Genomic DNA, 19,847 nt, shown 5'->3' on the forward strand with positions numbered 1-19,847 from the left:
GTCAGCTGAATAGTACTGTTTGCCCAGCAGCAAAATAACACCTCCTGTGTGGAAAGTTGTGGATATTTGTTATTCTAAATACCTTGCAGTTTGAGATGCAAAAATCATGGGCGTGGACAACATCGAGCACATTTTCTTTCTCACCCTGTCACATAGGCTTCTCAGACAGAGATTTCTCAGACCAAATTAACTTTATGTAAACATATGCAGCTCCATTCTGCATATCAAAGCTGTTCTAAATTTCTTACCTAAGAGTACACCTGCTGGATAAAAATGTTTAAATTGCAGAAGTACGAATAATCTTTAATTCTACGTATGAATCAAAGGATACGTTGATGCTGGAGGCTGCAATACAACACAAATACACCTGGTGTAACCTGGACCAGGCTGGCTGTCCAGTCAAAGCAGCCCAGGCAGTGTTCAGCACAGCTGGTTTGACCTTCCACATCTCGCCAGCACAAAAAAAAAAAAATGCCAAAGCTGCAAATGTAAGGCCTGCACTTTGGTTACTTTATATTTAAGAAGGAATCTAATGGCTTTTTGTAGGATTGTGTGAGACATTGACATAAATCTCCTCTGTCTGCTTGAGTGATGATTCTTCTCTTCTTTCTGTGTTCCACATGCCAAGAAAATTGGATCTTCCGTAACTGTTAGCAGGCTAGAAAAATTAAAATAAAAAAAAAAAAAAAGGAAAAAGAAAAAGCTGAAAGACTTGAAATAGGAGAAAAATGGCAAATTTTCCTCATATGCAGATTTACTGAGAAATATTCAGCCATCAGCCAAAATACCTTTTGGTTTATTGTTTTCTGTGAATACACTGCAGATTGAAAACACATGAAAAAAGAAGTTGCACTTCCCACATCACATGCCTGGTAAAGCACCAGTGGAATGCCCCCTTCCCTTCACATGCACACTCCAGATACTGAAGTAATCTACTGTGTCAATCTTAAAACATTAATCACTCTAAAGGTAATGACCATGCTAAGAATTAGTCTTGTCATTAAGACAAATTAATATGATGGTGCTTTGGTTAACTGGCATGGGAGGAAAGATGGTTTCTGAAGCAAATGGCTTGTTCTTAGCCTATGGCCACAGTAGGAAGAGCTTCATTCTGATACAAACAGTGACCCAAGAATGAGAGAGATGGAAATGGCAGGAGGTCAAAGGGCTTTATAAGGACATATCTGCAGTGGAGCTCACTGTTGGACCATACAGAAGTGTAATCTCAGAGGAGATAGGTGGAAAGCTAGAGTCTCAGACTGTGACAATGTGGTCGTGTTCCTAAGCACCACATCACTTCATACCCGGACTGTAGGGTATGAAGGGACAAGGCAGAAGCAGTGAAGTTGGGTCCTATCTTTCCACTTCTAAACTTCAGGCCTTGAATAGGATTATTAAGGGCAGGGGATGAAAGACTCAGAGCTCCAGAACGTTGATTGTTACAATACAAAAGGAAAGGAGAAGCACTGAAACAGCTGTCCCGATGAATTATGGTGAAGCTGAGCTAGAAGAAATAAATAAAGGCATAGGGTATCATGGGCTAAAATTTTTTGCCTCGCTTTTACAAGTAGCAACTTGAGGAAAAAAAGCATTAACAATACACAAATAATATAAAAGCTAACAAGCCGAAAAAACTTATTTGTTAATAATATGGAACACAGTTGGGTCTCTAAATGTAGCTATAAAATATTAAAGAATATTAATTTTAAAAAGTGAATAAGGATAATCACACTGTAAAATGCTCAAATTTTCCAGTCTCTATAGTTTAAGATTAGACAATAAGATTCAAGCAATATAAAGATCAGATACAGAAGAGAAAGGTGTTAAGAAATATGCAATACAAAATACAAGTAAACTCCAGCTGATCTTACCCAGGCCTGAGTAGAGTACAAAACATTTTTGGAAGTCCTCTGTGATTCTCTTCCTCTTCTTTCTGGTGACACACATTCAGTCAGAAACACAATGGAGGGAACTGCACCCTGCATCATAGCATAGTCCAAAATATCTAATTCCAGCATACAAGAGATGATGCCGGTATTGCTTACTTTCCCACTGAAACCAGTAAGGACAATACCAATCCAAGTAGTCTTTCCTCTGACTTGCAAACTGTAACATGCATGAGATCCGCCATTTCATAAAGGCCCAGACAGATAAAAAGGCCTTCTGATTTAAGGGCAAATACAGTAATATATCGCCAGCAAGTCCCAGCAGCTTCATATATTGTGGTAGGGGAAGAAATATTTTTTTCTGCCCACTATTTCTTTTCATTGGAAACAGAGATTCTGGATCAGGCTGCTAGTGTATATTTAGCAAGTAACACAGCAAACTTACATAATGATTTAAATTATTAATCTTGATCCTGCTGTGAGCAAATTTGGAACATAAAATCAGAAGACAAAAAATGCTAGAAGATTTGGAAAACCTCAAGATGTCGCCTATCCTTCTCTATGTACAAGATAGGAACAGCCTATGCTTAGGCTTATGTTATTCCTGACAAATCACCCTTGACATGAAGTTTCAGCTAATATCACTGTAAGCATTTAGCTGACCAAGGAACTTCAGTAGGCCATTTGGTTTTTTAAATGTGAAAAAAAGAAAAAAAATTGAAAATGTCACTTTTTTCATTGGCTGTAAAACGGATTACTTTTTAAAGTTTTAAATTTTGGCAAGAAAATTAAACTTTCACATCTACTTTTTTTTTAATTGCTTCTGAAGGAGATAGTAGAATGAACTGCTAACACCTTCATACTTATCTGCCTCAGTATATCAAGCAAATTGGTTTGTTACTCACTTTTTGCGATAAGCAGTGGCGATGCAGATGATCAGTAAAATTAACAGTAAGACAGCAGCAGAAATTCCTCCAGCTATGTAGGTAATAAAAAATTTTGGATCCCAAGTTGCTAAAATACAATCGTAATAAATATGATTAGAGTTTTGTATAAATCAGCACGGACTTTTTATGACAAACTAAGTTGAAAATCAACGATTATGTAGAGACATTATTCCATGACAGCGCATGCTCAATATTTAGACCTCACAACCATTCCCTTGTTTCTAAAATGCCTTTGTTATACTGAACTACCTCTTAGAAAGGTTGTGACTGGGATCACCAAAGGTGAGTGAACACAGCACAGTGGTATGAAAAAAACTGTGATGCCTTGTATAATACTCTCCTATCTCCTTCACTCCCGTGGTGAGAAAACAGTCCAACAGCATACATAGATGACTCATATACAGATAATAAAAGCACTCAGACTACTTAAGTGAATGTTCTTGGCATTGTAAAGCTTGTCCCATAAGAGACACCTAACCATCATGCAATACATCCGTGGCAACAAGACATTTTTCAGAGCACCAGGAAGATCATTTCAGTGCCCAAGACGTTTTATATTCTGTACACAGTTGTATCAGTTATTTTCTGCTCCAATTCAAAAGGAAATCTGTTCACTTTTTAACAAAAATATTTTCACAAAGATTTCTCCCATTGTGATCACCTTTTTTTTCATATAAACCCATTCTGTGCATGCATGTCAGGAAACCAATACTATTTGTTCTAGCCTAAACAGAAGAACTCGGGGGGCAGAGGCCAAACTGGCAATGCTAGTGCCATCACATCCAACAGAATAATAAGCCAGGACAACCAGAGCAGCCACAAAAATGCCTTAGCTGCCTCATGAGATGACAATCAGAAGACCAAACCCCTCAAGGGTCTGCATGGCTATAGTGGATCCTCATGCATCCCTCCAGGGAAACCCACATGCTCAAGTACCTCTCTGAAATACCAGTACACCAACACACAAACCATGGCGAATAAACAGGAGGAACCAGCCATGTGTGCATGGTATCAAGGCCACGATCTCACTGCAGTTACACTGACATGGTAGGATAGTTCTCATGACTGGAATGCTGTCATGGATGGCTACATACCTTTTAGGAAAGACAGGCCAGCAAGGTGAGGTTGGGGAGTTGTGCCTTACGTGAAAGAGCAACTGGAATGTATCAACCTCTGCCTAGGGGTGAGGAACAATGAGTCAAGAGCTTATGGATAAAAGTTAAGTGGCAGGCAAATATGGGTGACACTGTTGTGGGTGTTTGCTACAGACCACCTGATCAGGAAGAGGAAGGTGACAAGGCCTTCTACAGACAGCTGGAAGTAGCCTCACAATTGCAGGCCCTGGTTCTCATGGGGGACTTCAACCTCCCTGATATTTGCTGGAAAAGCAACACAGTGAGGCACACGCAATCCAGGAGGTTCCTGCAGAGCATCAAGGATAACTTCTTGACACGGGTGGTGGAGGAGCCAAGGAGGCGAGCTGTGCTGTTGAACTTTATACTAACAACAAAGAAGGTCTGGTTGAGGATGTGAAGTTTGGGGGTAGGCTTGGCTGGGGTGACCATGAGATGGTGGAGTTCAGGATCCTGCATGGTAGAAGGAGGGCAACAAGTAGGGTTACAACCCCTGGACTTCAGGAGAGCTAACTTTGGCTGCTTCAAACACCTTGGAGGAATCCCATGGGCTAGGGGTCTAGAAGGTAGGGGGGTCCAAGAGAGCTGGTCAATATACAGGTACCACTTCCTCCAAGCTCAAGATTGGTGCATCCCTAGGAGGAAGAAGTCAAACAAAGGAGGAGGAGACCCTCATGGATGAGCAAAGATCTTCTAGAAAAACTCAAATAGAAGGAGGTTTACAGTATGTGGAAAAAGGGACTGGCCAGTTGGGAGGAATATAGGAACGTTGTCAGGGTATGCGGAGATGTGACGAGGAAGGCCAGCGCCCACTTGGAACTAAATCTGGCAATGCATGTCAAAGATAACAAGAAGGGCTTCTTTAAATACATCAGCAGTAAAAGAAAGCCTGGGGAAACTGTGGGCCCGCTGCTGGGCAGGTGGGTGTCCTGGTGATGCAGGATGCAGAGAAGGCAGAGTTATTGAATGCCTTCTTTACTTCAGTCTTCACTGCTAAGGCTGGCCCTTAGGCATCCCAACTGCCAGAGGTGAGACGTCAAATCAGGAGAAAGGAAGGCTTCCCCTTGGTTGAGGAGGATCGGGTCAGAGATCACCTAGGCAAACTGGATCCTCACAAATCCATGGGCCCCGATGGGGTGCACCCACAAGTGCTGAGGGAGCTGGTGAATGTCCTTGCCAAGCCACTCTCCATCATCTTTGAATGGTCATGGAGGACAGGAGAAGTGCCCAAGGACTGGAGGAAAGCAAATGTCACTCCAATCTTCAAAAATGGCAAGAAGGAGGACCCGGGAAACTGTAGGCCAGTCAGCCTCACTTCTGTCACCAGAAAGGTGATGGAGCAGTTCATCCTGAAGGTCATCTCCAGGCATGTAGAGGTAAAGGAAATTATCAGAAGTAGTCAGCATGGATTCACCAAAGGAAGATCATGCTTGACTAACCTGATAGCTTTCTATCATGGTGTGACTGGTTGGGTAGACAAAGGGAGAGCAGTGGATGTTGTTTACCTCAACTTCAACAAGGCTTTTGACGCTGTCTCCCATAACATTGCATATACAATCTAAGAAAGCGTGAATTAGATGAGTGGACAGTGAGGTGGATTGAGAACTGGCTGAACAACAGAACTCAGAGGGTCGTGGTCAATGGGGCAGAGTCTGGTTGGAGGCCTGTTACTAGTGGTGTTCCCCAGGGGTCTGTGCTGGGTCCAGTCCTGTTCAACATATTCATCAGTGATGACCTGGATGAAGGGATAGAGTGTAACCTCAGCAAGTTTGCTGATGATACCAAGCTGGGAGGAGTGGCTGATATGCCAGATGGCTGTGCTGCCATCCAACGAGACCTGGACAGGCTGGAGAGCTGGGCTGAGGGGAAGCTGATGAAATTCAGCAAGAGCAAGGGCAAGGTCCTGCACCTGGGGAGGAACAACCCCATGCACGAGTACAGGCTGGGGGCTGACCTGCTGGAAAGCGGCTCTGTTGAGAAGGACGTGGGAGTGCTGGGGGGCAGCGAGGTGACCCTGATCCAGCACCGTGCCCTTGTGGCTGAGAAGGCCAACAGTATCCCAGGGTGCATAAAAAGGAGTGTGGCCTCCAGGTCAAGGAATGTTATCCTCCCCCTCTACTCTGCCCTAGTGAGACCACATTTGGAGTGCTGTGTCCAGTTTTGGGCTCCCCTGTTTAAGAAGGATGAGGAACTGCTCAAGTAAGGCCAGCGGAGAGCTAGATGATCAGGGGACTGATCTCCCATATGAGGAAAGGCTGAGAGACTTGGGTTTGTTCAGCCTGGAGAAGAGAAGGCTGAGGGGGGAATCTTATCAATACTTATAAATATCTGAAGGGTGGGTGTCAAGAGAATGGGGCCAACTCTTTTCAGTAGTGCCCAGTGACAGGACAGGGAGCGATTGGGCAGAAGCTGGAACATGGAACACAGGAAGTTCCACCGGAATATGATGAAAAATTTCTTTACTGTGCGGGTAACGGAGCACAGGAATAGACAGAGGCTGTGGAGCCTCTTTCCCTGGAGACATTCAAAACTCACGTGGATGGGTTCCTGTGCCCCCTGCTCTAGGTGTACCTGCTCAAGCAAGGGGGTTGGACAAGACGATCTCTAGAAGTTCCTTCCAACCTCTAACATGGAAAAAATCGTTGGTGGTTACATTTAAATGTAGATTTAGGGGTCAGAATTACATTATGGTTTGTACCAGACCTTTCACCAGCTTTGTTGCCCTCCTCTGGATGGATTCAAGTACCTTAATTTTCTTCTTAAATTGTGGGTCCCAGAACCGCACAGTATTCAAGGTGAGGCTGCACCAACGCTGAATACAGTGGGAGAATCACCTCTTTTGACCTGCTTGTTATGCTGTGTTTGATGCACCCTTGGCATGCGGTTTGCCCTCTTGGATGCCAGGGCACGGTGCTGACCTATATTAAGCCTGCTGTCGACCAGCGTCCCCAGATCCCTTTCTGCAGGGCTGCTCTCCAGCCACTCCTCTCCCCATTTATATTTGTGCCTGGCCTTAATCTGTCCTAGGTGCAGAATCCAGCATTTGTTCCCTTCATCTACTAGGCAGCTGACCTTATCATAGAAGGATATCAAATCAGTTAGACAGGACTTTCCCTTTGTGAATCCATGTTAAATGTGCCTTTAAATTGTCCTTTAAATGTCTTTCAATTCAGTATGTCTTCAACCCAGTATGATCTTCACAGCACCCAGATGAAAAGTGGGGCACTACTTGTGCAGTCATTGAGGGTTATCACACAGTCCTTCTGAGCTGGGAGGAGACAGCAGTACTTCTGTGCCATAGAAAACAGACAAGGCTGCAGGTGAGGGTGAGGAGAATCAGGATACGAGTGAGGTTAGCTTTCCTTCTCCCTTCATGAATTCATCCAGTATGAAGGTAAGATATCAGTCCATGTCTGTGGGTGTCTGCTCAAAAAACCACCTTTCTCTGAGCGTGAATGCATTCGTGCTGGATTTCTTCCCTTCACTTGTGGGCAAAACTATTTCAGTTACGTCTTGTTAGCATACCATATGTGCCAGTCCAGCAGGCATGTGACAAGCTACATGAAGATCTTTACAATGCAGTTCAAATTTCTTGTTAAAACAAAGGACTGTCTGGCCCATCAGCACACTCAAAACCGAAGTCAGCACACTAAAGGTCAAAAACCTTCATGCACAAAAATTACAGTCTTGCAGAGAAAATGCCAAGGCTACAAAGGTGGGGGGAAGAGGAACAGATTGTCTTAACAAAAATTGTACTCATGCTGAAAATACACTTAATAGCCTCCCATCAGCATATAACCTTTGATGAGAACACAAGAACTAAAGAGACACATGACAAGCCTCTGACGTGTAACTGCAAAATCTTCCATGTTATATTAAAGTCAGTAATTACAAAAGGTTTTGTATAGTTAAAGAAGACAAATACCTCAGGAAGGCTTTACTCACTTCAAATGAGAAAAGGCAAAAGGGCTTTGAGTTGTTGTTTCCTCTTAAAAAAATTCTAATGATTTTTCTCATCCAAATTTAACTGACATCTGATAATCTCAGCTCTCAAACTCATTAACTCAGAGATTATTATCTTGACCTGATAAAACTGAAGGTGAAACTTCAGGAAAAGAAAAATGAAGTCTGGAGTGTTTAGACTGCAGGCTGGAGATGCTACTGAAATATGGAAGTCTATTTAGATTCACCCATCCTTGATGATATTTAAACACATGATTTTTCATAGACTCATACAATCATTAATCGGAAAAGACCTCTAGGATCATCAAGTCCAACCATTAACCCAACACTACCATGTCTTCTAAACCATGCTCTGAAGTGCCATGTCTACACATCTTTTAAATACCTCCAGGGATGGTGACTCCACCAGCTCTCTGGGCAGCCTGAACACTCTTTCAGTAAAGAAATATTTCCTAATGTCCAACCTAAACCTCCCCTGATGCAACTTGAGGCTGTTTCTTCTCATTCTATCGCTAGTGACCTGGGAGAAGAGACCAACACCCACCTCACTACAACTTCATTTCAGGTAGTCGTAGAGAGCAATAAGGTCTCCCCTCAGCTTCCTTTTCTCCAGACTAAACAACTCCAGCTCCCTCAACCTCTCCTCATAACACCTGCTCTCCGGACCCTTCACCAGCTTCATTGCCCTTCTCTGGACACACTCCAGCAACTCAATGACCTTCTTGTACTGAGGGGCCCAAAACTGAACACAGTACTCAAGGTGTGGCCTCACCAATGCCGAGTACAGGGGCACGATCACCTCCCTGCTCCTGCTGGCCACACTATTCCTGATACAAGCCAGGATGCTGTTGGCCTTCTTGGCCACCTGGGCACACTGCTGACTCATGTTCAGCCAGCTGTCAACCAGCACCCCCAGGTCCTTCTCCACCAGGCAGCTCCAGCCACTCCTCCCCAAGCCTGTAGCGTTGCATGGGGTTGTTGTGACCAAAGTGCAGTACCCAGCACTTGGCCTTGTTAAACCTCATACAACTGGCCTCGACCCTTTGATCCAGCCTGTCCAGATCCCTCTGCAGAGCCTTCCTACCCTTGAGCAGGTCAACACTCCCACCCAATTTTTGTCATCTGCAAAATTACTTACTGAGGGTGCACTCAATCCCCTCATCCAGATCATTGGTAAAGATATTAAACAACACTGAGCCCTGGAGAACTCTGCTTGTGACTGGCCTCCAACTGGATTTAACTCAATTCACCACAATTCTCTAGGCTCAGCCATCCAGCCAGTTTTTTACCCAGTGAAGAGTACCCCCATCAAAGCCATGAGCAGCCAGTTTCTCTGGGAGAATGCTGTGGCAAATGGTGTCAAAGGCTTTACTAAAGTCCAGGTAGACAACATCCACAGCCTTTCCCTCATCCACTAGGTGGGTCACCTGGTCATAGAAGCAAATCAGGTTGGTCAGGCAGGACCTGCCTTTCATGAACCCATGCTGACTGGGCCTGATGACCTCCTGGTTGTCCTGCACTTGCCTGGTGAGCTCACTCAAGATGAACCGCTCCATAATCTTCCCCAGTACCGAGGTCAGGCTGACTAGCCTGTAGCTGCCCGGATTGCACTCAACCTTACCGTCACAATCATTGAATCTTGTGGCATGACAAATCCCTGTATTAACAGAATTTCTAGAAGGAGAAACATGGTGAAGAACACATCAGAAGTTAATCTGAGGTTTCTTGAACACTTTACATAATTATGTAATATTCAGCCTCCTGTTTCTGTAAGTGTTGTCCTACAAAATCTACACTACTTTACATACACATGTTGCTTTATGCATTCCAGGTTTTGAGGTCAAACAAGATTTGCAGAAGACCCATTTCGGCTGGAAATTCCTGTTACTGAAAAACAACCACCACAATATTTAGTGGGATAGACTAGGCAAGCTTACTGATATTGAATGGATCTCATGGATTTGTTTTCACTCATTCAAAAATGTTAAATGCAGCATGCCAACTTCTACTGTTACAACCACAAGAATATTACAGGCTTTCACAGCGCTTGAATACCTATTCCCCTCACTCTCCCTTTTTCCTTCCTAGGAATTCCATGCTGTTTCTCCTTGAAAAAAATACATTCACCTTTAGACAAGTAGGAAGTTGGTTCTTTCTACTGTACCACATCTTTGAATTAGTGATTTTGGAACTATTATCAGTTCTGCAAATAATCCTGTGCTTTTATTTCTACCTCCTTTCACCTAAGAGTCATCATCTTTAAAAATTATTGGTGTCTTCTCAATGACAGATTCTCAAAAAAAAATGTTTCTTATCTTTCCTCTTACCCTCTCGCAACATAAGCAGAGTTTTCCCTGTTACTGTTTACAGTGCAGCTATTCTCCCAGTTTCTAGACTCAATATTGCAGAATATCTCTGGAACTGGGCAAGGCGAGAAGATTTGCAGTACCCATGCAGAATCACACCAGCAGACAAAAAACATTGGAGGAGTTTGGTAGGAAAATCCAAGCTGGAGTGTGGCTTAGCTCTAATGCTGAGCCAAAGAAAATGAAGTGACTGAATTGATAGAAAATACACAAAAAATAACGTAGCAAGTTTCTGTTACCACTTGGATTATTCAAGCCACAGCTGTTGCATCCAGCAGAGTAAGTCACTCGTGAAGTTGTGAGAGACTTCACTGGCTATACCACAGAGTAAGGTGGGAGCTGATGCCTTCCCTGTTGTTCCTCTCCCCTTAGTGTTCTCCCATATCTTATTGGAAATATTAATTGCATGTTATGAAACAGTTCCAAATATTAAAGAGAAATAATCAGAAATCCTTGACACTTCACTTCCTTTGGAATTAATGAAAATTCAACAACAAAATACGCTTTATAATAATTTATGAGCGCTTAAAAGGGAGACAATGGGGTGTCTTCTGAATCATACTGTACTTCAGCTTCTTCAATGGTTTCAGACCTTTTTTATATATATATATATATGTATAACTATGCTGGCATTGTTAGAACTAAAAATGATAAACAGAATTTGTTTCAAGAGCAAAAGAATCATGGAAGCTAAACGGTTTCTTCTGAAAATAAATAGTTTGTGTAGGGAGCACTGATAATTGTTACAGTTGTATGTTTTTGCAACTCATACGCTTTCATTTTGGTATAAGAAGCACTGCACTTGGAGTAAACAAAAAATATTTCTATTGCTTTACAATTCGGATATGCTTGATTATATGAATATAGTCAACCTTTTGAAATTTGAATGTTTAGAATTGTCAGAGGAGAGAGGAATTCTCCTGATACCCCTTTTCTTTTCATCACATTCTGCTCAATTTCATGGACCTTTATGGTCAAGTATTCAGAGTAAAACTGGCCAGCATTTTTTTTCTGAGCGCATTTTCCACTTCTCAATAACAATATCACAGATCACGCATGTTCTGAAGTTTCCTACCCTATGCCACAGCTCTTAGTACTGCCAAAGAGAGGTCTACGAACCCTATTTATTATCAGGAACAAAAGCAGTGCCCTCAAAAGATACCAGAGATGGACTGAATGCTGCAACCGGGGCCGGAGTGGGGTATAATAAGAACTGCATCTTCAAAATGCATGCTATAGAGAAGAATCAAAACTGAGGGTTTTTTGGTCATAAGAGAAAATAGATGTAAAGGTGGAATTCAGCTCACGGTTTGAGAAATCTTGTTTTAAGTGTCTGTGTATGGAGACCTAAGCTCCCATCATAACCAAACTGTGACAGAAGTCACAGCAAAACCCAGAGAGCTTCTCAGCTTCCCCTAAAGAAACTCCTTACATGAAGATCGAGGCCATTTTTACAATTTTTGACATTTTCAAATGAGAGTGTGCTCTTTACCTACATTGGAGGATAGGTGTCTCCCCCGGGACCTTGAGGTGCACTGTGCGAATGGGGAATTCCCCTCATGGCTTCTTTGGGAGAATTCCCACCTCTCCCTGCAAACTCAGGCAGTCTCCCCTCTTCCAAAGCATCTCCTTCCTACCATCAAACCAGTTTCACACAAACAGGTCTGAAGTCCTATAATGAGATCAGACAAGCTTAAAACCAGCTTCTTTCTGTGGAAACAAGATTAATTGTTAACTTTGCTATCTTTTACATGTCACTAATTTGAATGTGGTATTTAAATAAGTCTTCACTTGTTACTAAACAGTTATTTTATAAGGGTAGAAGTGTTAATACCTCAGAAGGTGTATTGTAAAAATATTTACCACTTCCTCCTTTACTTACCAGCCACAGTAAAACTCATCACATAGGTTTTGTTTCTTCCAGTAGCCACGCAGCGGTACGTTGCAAAGTCAGAGGCAGTGATGTTTTGAATGATAATCATGGAGTTTGCCTGATCAGAGCAATCCACCAGTGTACGCTCTTTGAAATCTGAACCAAAGCTTCTCTTTCCTGACGAGCTGCACAGAACAATGGTATCCACCTGATCTGCTTTAATCCTTTCCCACATCACTTGCTTCACTGAATCTCCAATTTTATAGGGACAAGTAAAAGCTGCATTTCCTCCCAGCTTGGTATACACGGGATTATTTTGTTTCTCAGATATTTCAAAAGCATCTGTTGAAAAACACACACAAAAAAACCCAATGAAAACCTGCTTATATTTCATTCAATGGAAGTTTAGTATCAACAATTCCTGTATGCCAAATATTAATGACATTGACTTACAGCAGAAAGATATTCAAATCATTTGAAACATTGAAAAATATTATTTATACCTATCTACGACTATCTTTTTGTGCACATTTAGACAAAAGAGGCTTCAATGACATGGCAATAAGGCTACTTCTGTACAATTTGAGTACATGAATGTTTTATTAACTGTTTCAGCAAATATTCAACAGCATAAATTATGGGGCCTGTCTAATTAAATTTGTGATAGTCTTCTTCCGCTTTCATACCAATAATAAAAAGAAAATAGTTGGATGTGACCCTCAGGACATGCATTAGTAAATTATGTTACAAGACATTCCAGCCTATGAATTACAATTGTCCCATTCCCAAACTTCACCACTTAAAAAAAAAGCTTCTTAACTCTTTGTATACTCTACTTGGGAAAAACCTGTGTGATGGGCTACGGTATGAAAGGAGACTTCCAGACAAATTCAAGCCTTCCACTACATATAAGCTGTATATACATTATATCTTAAATAATTTTGACTAAAATTCCCCCACTCTATTGCTTTTAGTAATAGAATTCACTGTTTACAAATCAAGAAAAAAAAATTTAAGTCTTCAGTACACAGATTGTCAATGTTTCTGATATTCAGAGCACTCAATAGCTATTTGGTTGCTAAAGTTGGCTTTGTAATGCATATATTCATAATTAGGACTAGCATTGCCACCTTTCTGAAGACTTCAGTGTTGAAAAACACTAATGACCAGACTGCTTTTCCTACACTGACCTTTCAAGCTGTTCAGTGAGTTTCTTTTGTTATTAGATGCCTTTATGTCACAAAATGTCACTAGTATATATATTTTAATGTGTTTACCTCTATGTATTGTAACAACTGGGAGTAAAGACAGAAAATTAAAATTGCATAGGAAAAATGACTCTCATTAAATGCATCAAGATCTGGTTTTTTTAAAAAAAGAGTTTTAAAATGAAGCTGTAGCCAGATTCATGGGCTGGGATGGTTGCAGTAGCACTCAGAGTGGAACAGAATACACTGTAGGGCGGAGCTAGATTTAAATCCTCCTTGATATAATGTTGTTATCAAAAATCTAAGGGGGGAAAATGCTGGCAAACTGTATCGCTTTGACTGCTGTTAGTGACAGGGTTGTCAAAATTATAAGTACTGGAGAAATCATCAGTACAGGGTGGCCAACGTCACCTCCTAAGCTAGGTGCGAAGAGTAAAAGGATTCCATGTGGGCGACTGTACTACCCTAAATCTAGGAATAAGTGATTTGTATTCATGTCAACAGGACAGAAACTTCATTGTGGAAGACTGTGACTTCTGAGACTTGTGCAGTCTCTGTGAAACAGTGAATTTTTTATCAATGGAACACAGCACAGAAAAATTACATTATTTCTGCCTTTGGAGACCAGAAGTATGATTAAAACACTGAAATGCTGAAAGACAAAAGGAACTGTGTCTAATGAGTTTACCTAAAAAAAATTAATGAAGAACTTGAAGATCCATGTAGACTGCAATCAAGGAGACAGAAAGTTAATGATAGACAAGGACTGAAGAGAGATAGATTTACTAAACTAAACAGAAGGTACAACACAGTGGAGCTAATTAACTCCTTGGACAGCTTGCCAAAGGCAGCTAATTTTCTATTACTGAAGACAGCTGCCAAGGCTAAATAATCATTTAAGACATCATGCTAGTTCCAGCAAGAATTTATTCATGGAAGTCTAAGTGTTATTCATATCAGACTACTATGATGGGACTCTACACTTGCAAAAGGTGTTCCTTCTAGTGCAGTCCCTCAAAAATCACTACACTAGAAAAGGTATTTTTTTATATATCTAGCAAATTCAGACCTGCAGATTCAGGTCTGCTAGGGAAGAGGGGTAAATGAAAAGGTAATTGAAATCAATTCTCACTCTTGCCCATCACATTCTTAAGAACGTGAGATGCTTTTCTCCTGTCCCACTTCCCAGACCACTAACTTCCAGCAACAGCTTGCTTTACAATAAACTTCATATGCTTCCCTGAGAAGTCTTTTCTTCACCGCACGGTCTTTGCTGCCTTCTTCTACTATGAGCAAGCCCTACCGCTAGCCACATTCTCCTTAGGACTCTCGAAGTCTCTCCATCTGGTCCTGGGTCCATCCTTGCTGTTCTATCGTTTCAATGGTACCCTGAACTCCAGGTGTTTCTCCTACCTAAACATGCTTATTACAGAAATTACATGTATGAAGATACCTCCCACCTTCCAGAGGATTCCCACCTGACCCAAAGGGCAGCGACAAGGACTGTATAAAAAACCAGCCTTCTTCCCTGCTGTCCTGCTGTACGTTTGCTAGAAAAATATACATTATACATATGGTGAACTGTAAACAAGAAGATAAAACATTTTCAACCAATGAAAATCCCTTCTGTCTTAGAACTTACTAGTTAACTTTGTGTGTTATATTTACCAATACTACAACATACTATAGTACACTGTAACGGGTACATTACAAAGCTAAGGTTGTCTTGCAACTTCAGTGAAGAATTTCCAGGTACCAATCTTGATATATTTATATAATTTGCTGTTATACAAATAATAAATAGCAGGTTAATAATGAGAATGTGCAAAGAGCCAAATTAAAATAGAAACAGTTTTGAGATTTTCAGCTGCAGTACATTCTGTCATAACCATTTTCAAACACAGACATCATAACACATTTTAATTTTTTGCATTGCATGTGTATTTTACTTGATAGCCTGAAGCAACATTCAGGCATTTTAACTCTTGATGAAAGATGTAAATTGTTCCCCTTCTTACCGTATGAATCCTTGCACAACTTAAATGATTATGTAAGGCACAAGCAGTGGAGAATCAGACCTACGTGGTTCTAATGACACCTTCCAAGCACACTAAAGTGTTCCAGGCTTTTGTTTTAAGCAATTGTCCCATTTTATTGTGACACCAGCATCAGCATAATTCTTTCATCCTCCCTCTCCTCTCTTCAACCACTTACTTTATTTAGCAGCTTTCTGAACAGAGTTTCTTTCTTTCAGCCTGGTACACGTGGGATGAGAACCTCCCGTTCTGAGAAATGCTTCTATGGGGAAAAAGGTATACCTACATATCTTCACCCCCGCACACACACAACCCAAGGTGACACACAATGCGTGAACATTTCAGAAATGATAAAAAAAGGTATTATTGCATCTGATAAAAATATCCCCTGCCCGCTGCTCATCAGAATGAGCACTGTTGCCTGCTCTGCCTCCTGCCACGGCCACGTCGTCTCTCCTCCTGAGCAGGAAGGAGGAGGAGGTGAAAGCACTCACGGTAGGTGAATTTGCCTCTGCTTACTAAAGAAATGCTCTGTGTTTGATATCCTCCCCCCCATCTTTTTTGGTAGACTGTTATCATATTTTGCAGTTATACATATTTCAATCTGCTTTAGGGCTACTAGTCATTTAAAGGAGAAAAAATGTAAGATTTCATATTTTTAAAAACATAATATTTCAATATTTTTCTTGGAAATATACCAAGATATGTTTACCAATATATACCTCAGAATATAGAGGTATACAAGAGCGTAAACCAGCTTCCCAGGATTTAAAGGATCAAGCCACTAAACCAAAATTCTGCAGCAGGGAATTTGACGAAGTTAAGAATTTATTTTATTTTGGAGGAAAAATAAAATAATGGTATTATATTTTTATCCCCCCTCCCCCCCTCCCCCAACAAGTAAAAGCCAAGATGAATGTTACGTAAATGTTTCGTCCCCATTCTTTTGAGTGGAGGTTTTCAGACTTCTTACTTTTTGGTTCCTGTCCTTTCCAGTTCAATTATTCTTTTTGTTCTTTTGGTCTCTGACAGGATTAGCTGGTTTTGTTCCTTCAAAGGAAAGTTGCTTAGATATCTGTACTTGTCTTCCACTAGTTTATTAATTTTTAAAGTCAGTACTTATGACCTTTTAATTACTGTTCACTGAGAGTTTCACCACTCCCAGATTTATAATTTTGCACAAGATTCCAGAGTTTTACTCTGGGCTACACAAAAATCTCACACATTCCCCCTGATTTAAAACCATATACAAAGGAAACAATATTCATACTTCAGCATCAGTTCTGCAACTTCAGAAAGGCAAAATTCAGCACAGTAAAATAAAATGCATGGCTTAGCATGTTTCTGCATCTCTGTTTAGGCTTAAAGCTTAGCAGAGGTTAGGTACTACCAGCGCTGGTTTACAGCTGGTGTAACAGAGAGAGTTACATCGGTTCCTGCAGGCAAGAGCATACACTGCCGAGTAACGAATGTGGGGAGTCACATCGCACGCTCAGCCATCCCCGCACACAGACGTTTTCAGGACAAGCTCATATGGGTCTGACTGATGGTAACAGACGTACCTTCAAAGTAGCTACCCTTAGGAAGTAATGTTCTCCATCAGAAATAACTAATGACCTTAGCAGGTTTTTCAAAACTGAAAAGCTACCTTAGCTCTACAGCAGAGACAGGTTCCGCTTACTTTGCTGAAGCTCTGCATACAAACACAATCTTCTTCCTCTGCTTATAATAAGAAGTGACAAAATAAATTGCAGATGAAAAGGAGGCTTAAAATTTTATGAACTTTCTCTGGGGCTTTTCTTTTCACCAAGAAAATAAACTTTCAGATGAGAAAATACTTTGAGTGACCCCTTCACCCTTCTTGAACAGGCTAAATATGGAATTGTATTTAGCTCACAAACTGATATCTTCCAACTGTACTAACAAACACCACACAATTTTGTTGAGTTTCTAAAAAAATGTTTTTGTCCTGTTTTGGATGAGACGGGGAAACAGAGATGCATAGCTGTTAAATAAGTTGGAACAGTAAAGATCTTAATTTCTAATGAGCTACTGACACCAGTTCTAGAATCAGACTCAGAAAGCAGCAGTAGTGCAGTGTTTGAAAAGGATGTATTTTTCTACTAGCAGTTATTGGGGTCATAAAAGTTAAAATTGAAGTATTTGTACTCCTACACCCTTAAAACATCCCTTTAAATATATATTAAATTATACTGTGACAATTTGGTCAATCTTTCTGTACCAATTATTAAGTCTGCATGATGTTCTTAACACTTAGCATGCAATTGTAATTCACCTGCCGATTCCATTTTATTTATGTATACTCCATTACTCTCTGTCGTTATTTTACTCTTTGAAGCTGAACTTTAGTTACCTAGAGTACAAGGAAAGGAAGAAGCCAAAGAGAGGGAGAGAGAAAGAGTACAGTGCTAATAAGTGTGAGAAAATCATCCTCTCTTCAGGTATAAACATTCATGAACTTCCAGCAAGGAGAATTTGGTTGTTGGGGAAGAAGTAATCTGATAAAAGCATAATGGATTGGTTTATAGACTGCAAATCTATTGGAGAAGAAATAAAGATACAGTTTATTTCATAATAAGTTTGTTATGCAGCTTGGCACTAGGTAAGAAAATTGAAGAAATCTATATATCATCAGTATTTTTTTACCGAATGTTTCCTTTCCATTTCTTTTTGTCCTTATTAAGTTATAAATTATATTCCTGTCTGACAGGCCAGCTGAAAGAAAGGTTCATCATTACAAATATAAGCAGCAGAAAGAGGTTCTGCAGATGGGATAATTTCAGAACTTAAAATATTAATTATCTCAGTGATATCCTTTAGACTATTTCGAATTTTAACTATCCAAATCTGTAATTCCTTTTACCCTCTGCTTTTCACCTACCTCTGTTCATTCCAGAACCTAACGTATATTTCCCCAAATAAAACATCATTCAGTCGGTCCTAAATAAATTAATACTGTCTTCTTAATTTTGAATATTTAAAGCTGTCAGGGTGCATTTTTCCATTTTCCTCTGCAACAGCATCCTGTAATGATTTCCAAATTCCATTATCTCAAAATTTCATCCATCACATGAAACAAAAAACAAAGTTATAAAACTCTTGGATCTGGATTTAACTACTGGGTGTCCCAGCAAGTATGGTTGATACTAGAGATAATACCATACTCAGTTGAGTTGAATTTCCCAGTGGTGGCTGTAGTGTCATAGAATTAGTGAATAGTAGCTGAGAAGATGAAGTGGTTTTGGCTTATAGAGGTAGGGGAATGCTTGCCCCCCCAAAATAAAAATATTTTTAACGCACTAGGTTCAACTCCAGGTCAGTTTTGGCTTTCCTAACTGCAGCCATTCATGCTCAGACAGTGTTTCAAGGTTCCTTTCAGGCCAACTGCCCCTACTTCCACTGTGCCTATGCTTCCTTTTTATGTTTGAGTTTAGTCAGAAGGTTCTTATTCAACCATGCAGGCCTTCTGGCATTTTTGTTTAATTTCCTGCTTGCCTGGATGTACCACTGGAGGAGGTTTTCCTTTAAAATCTTTTCCCCATCACCCTTGGGCTTCTTCCAAGCAGAACTCTGAACGGGCCAAAGTCTGCTGTTCTGAAGCCCAGGGTTGTGATCCTGATTTTTTGCTTTTATCACCTTCTTTACTTTACTATACAGCCAAGGTTGCCTCTGATCTTCACAACCCCAACAAGTTCTTCCTTCTCTGTAAGTCTGAGGTTGAGCACACCTTTCTTCAGCTACTTATTCACCTGAGTGAGGATGTTATTGTCAATGCACTCCAGAAACCTACCAGATTGATTGTGCCCTGCTGTGTTGCTCCTGTACAGATACCAGGTGGTTGAACCCTCCCATGAGGACCACAGAATATGAAGCTTCTTTCAGTTGTCTGATGGAGGCCTCATCTATATCAGGCCTGATCTCCCTGATCAGTAGCAGACACCCACCACAATATCACCTATGTTGATCTGCCTGTTGGCAAGGATGCTTCTTCCCCACGTGCTCAGGTGGATCATGTCTCTTCCTAGCAGTCCCTGATCATCAAAAAGGGTCAATGGCAACAAAAGGTAACACCTTGTTGTTGACACCAGCTGTGCAACTGAGTCTTGACCCACAGAATCCACCCCCTCTTCCCAGGGATTTTTCCTTCTTCAGCAGGATCAAGGAGCCACCCCCTTAGCTGCCCATGCCCTTGACTACCACTTCCAGCACCACGTAGTCATGCCTGATGCTCCAGGTGTGTCCTGGACTAGTCTTCGGTGTATGTGTGGAAAAGCAGCAAGGATGAGGAGTTTGAGGAGTGGGCAAGCCTTGGCAGTCTTGCTGCAGCATCCTAGAGTCTACCCTGGCATGCAGCAAACCTCCCTGGGCAGAAGGTTGGGTCAGCAGATAAACAGATGAGAACTGACAGTCATCC

General features: G+C 41.1%; 1 protein-coding gene across 1 annotated transcript in view; it reads right to left on the bottom strand.

The window, feature by feature from the left end:
- Positions 1-529: 529 nt before the first annotated feature.
- The window catches only part of CD226 (CD226 molecule), a 33,604-nt gene continuing 14,286 nt past the window's right edge, over positions 530-19,847 (bottom strand). The window contains 5 exon segments of the mRNA XM_064441781.1: positions 530-658; positions 1,872-1,907; positions 1,909-1,933; positions 2,792-2,900; positions 12,178-12,518. Of these exon segments, the coding sequence (XP_064297851.1) occupies positions 530-658; positions 1,872-1,907; positions 1,909-1,933; positions 2,792-2,900; positions 12,178-12,518 (640 nt within the window).

The sequence above is a fragment of the Phalacrocorax carbo genome, chromosome 2, assembly GCF_963921805.1.
Source record: "Phalacrocorax carbo chromosome 2, bPhaCar2.1, whole genome shotgun sequence".
In the NCBI taxonomy this organism is placed as follows: Eukaryota; Metazoa; Chordata; class Aves; order Suliformes; family Phalacrocoracidae; genus Phalacrocorax; species Phalacrocorax carbo.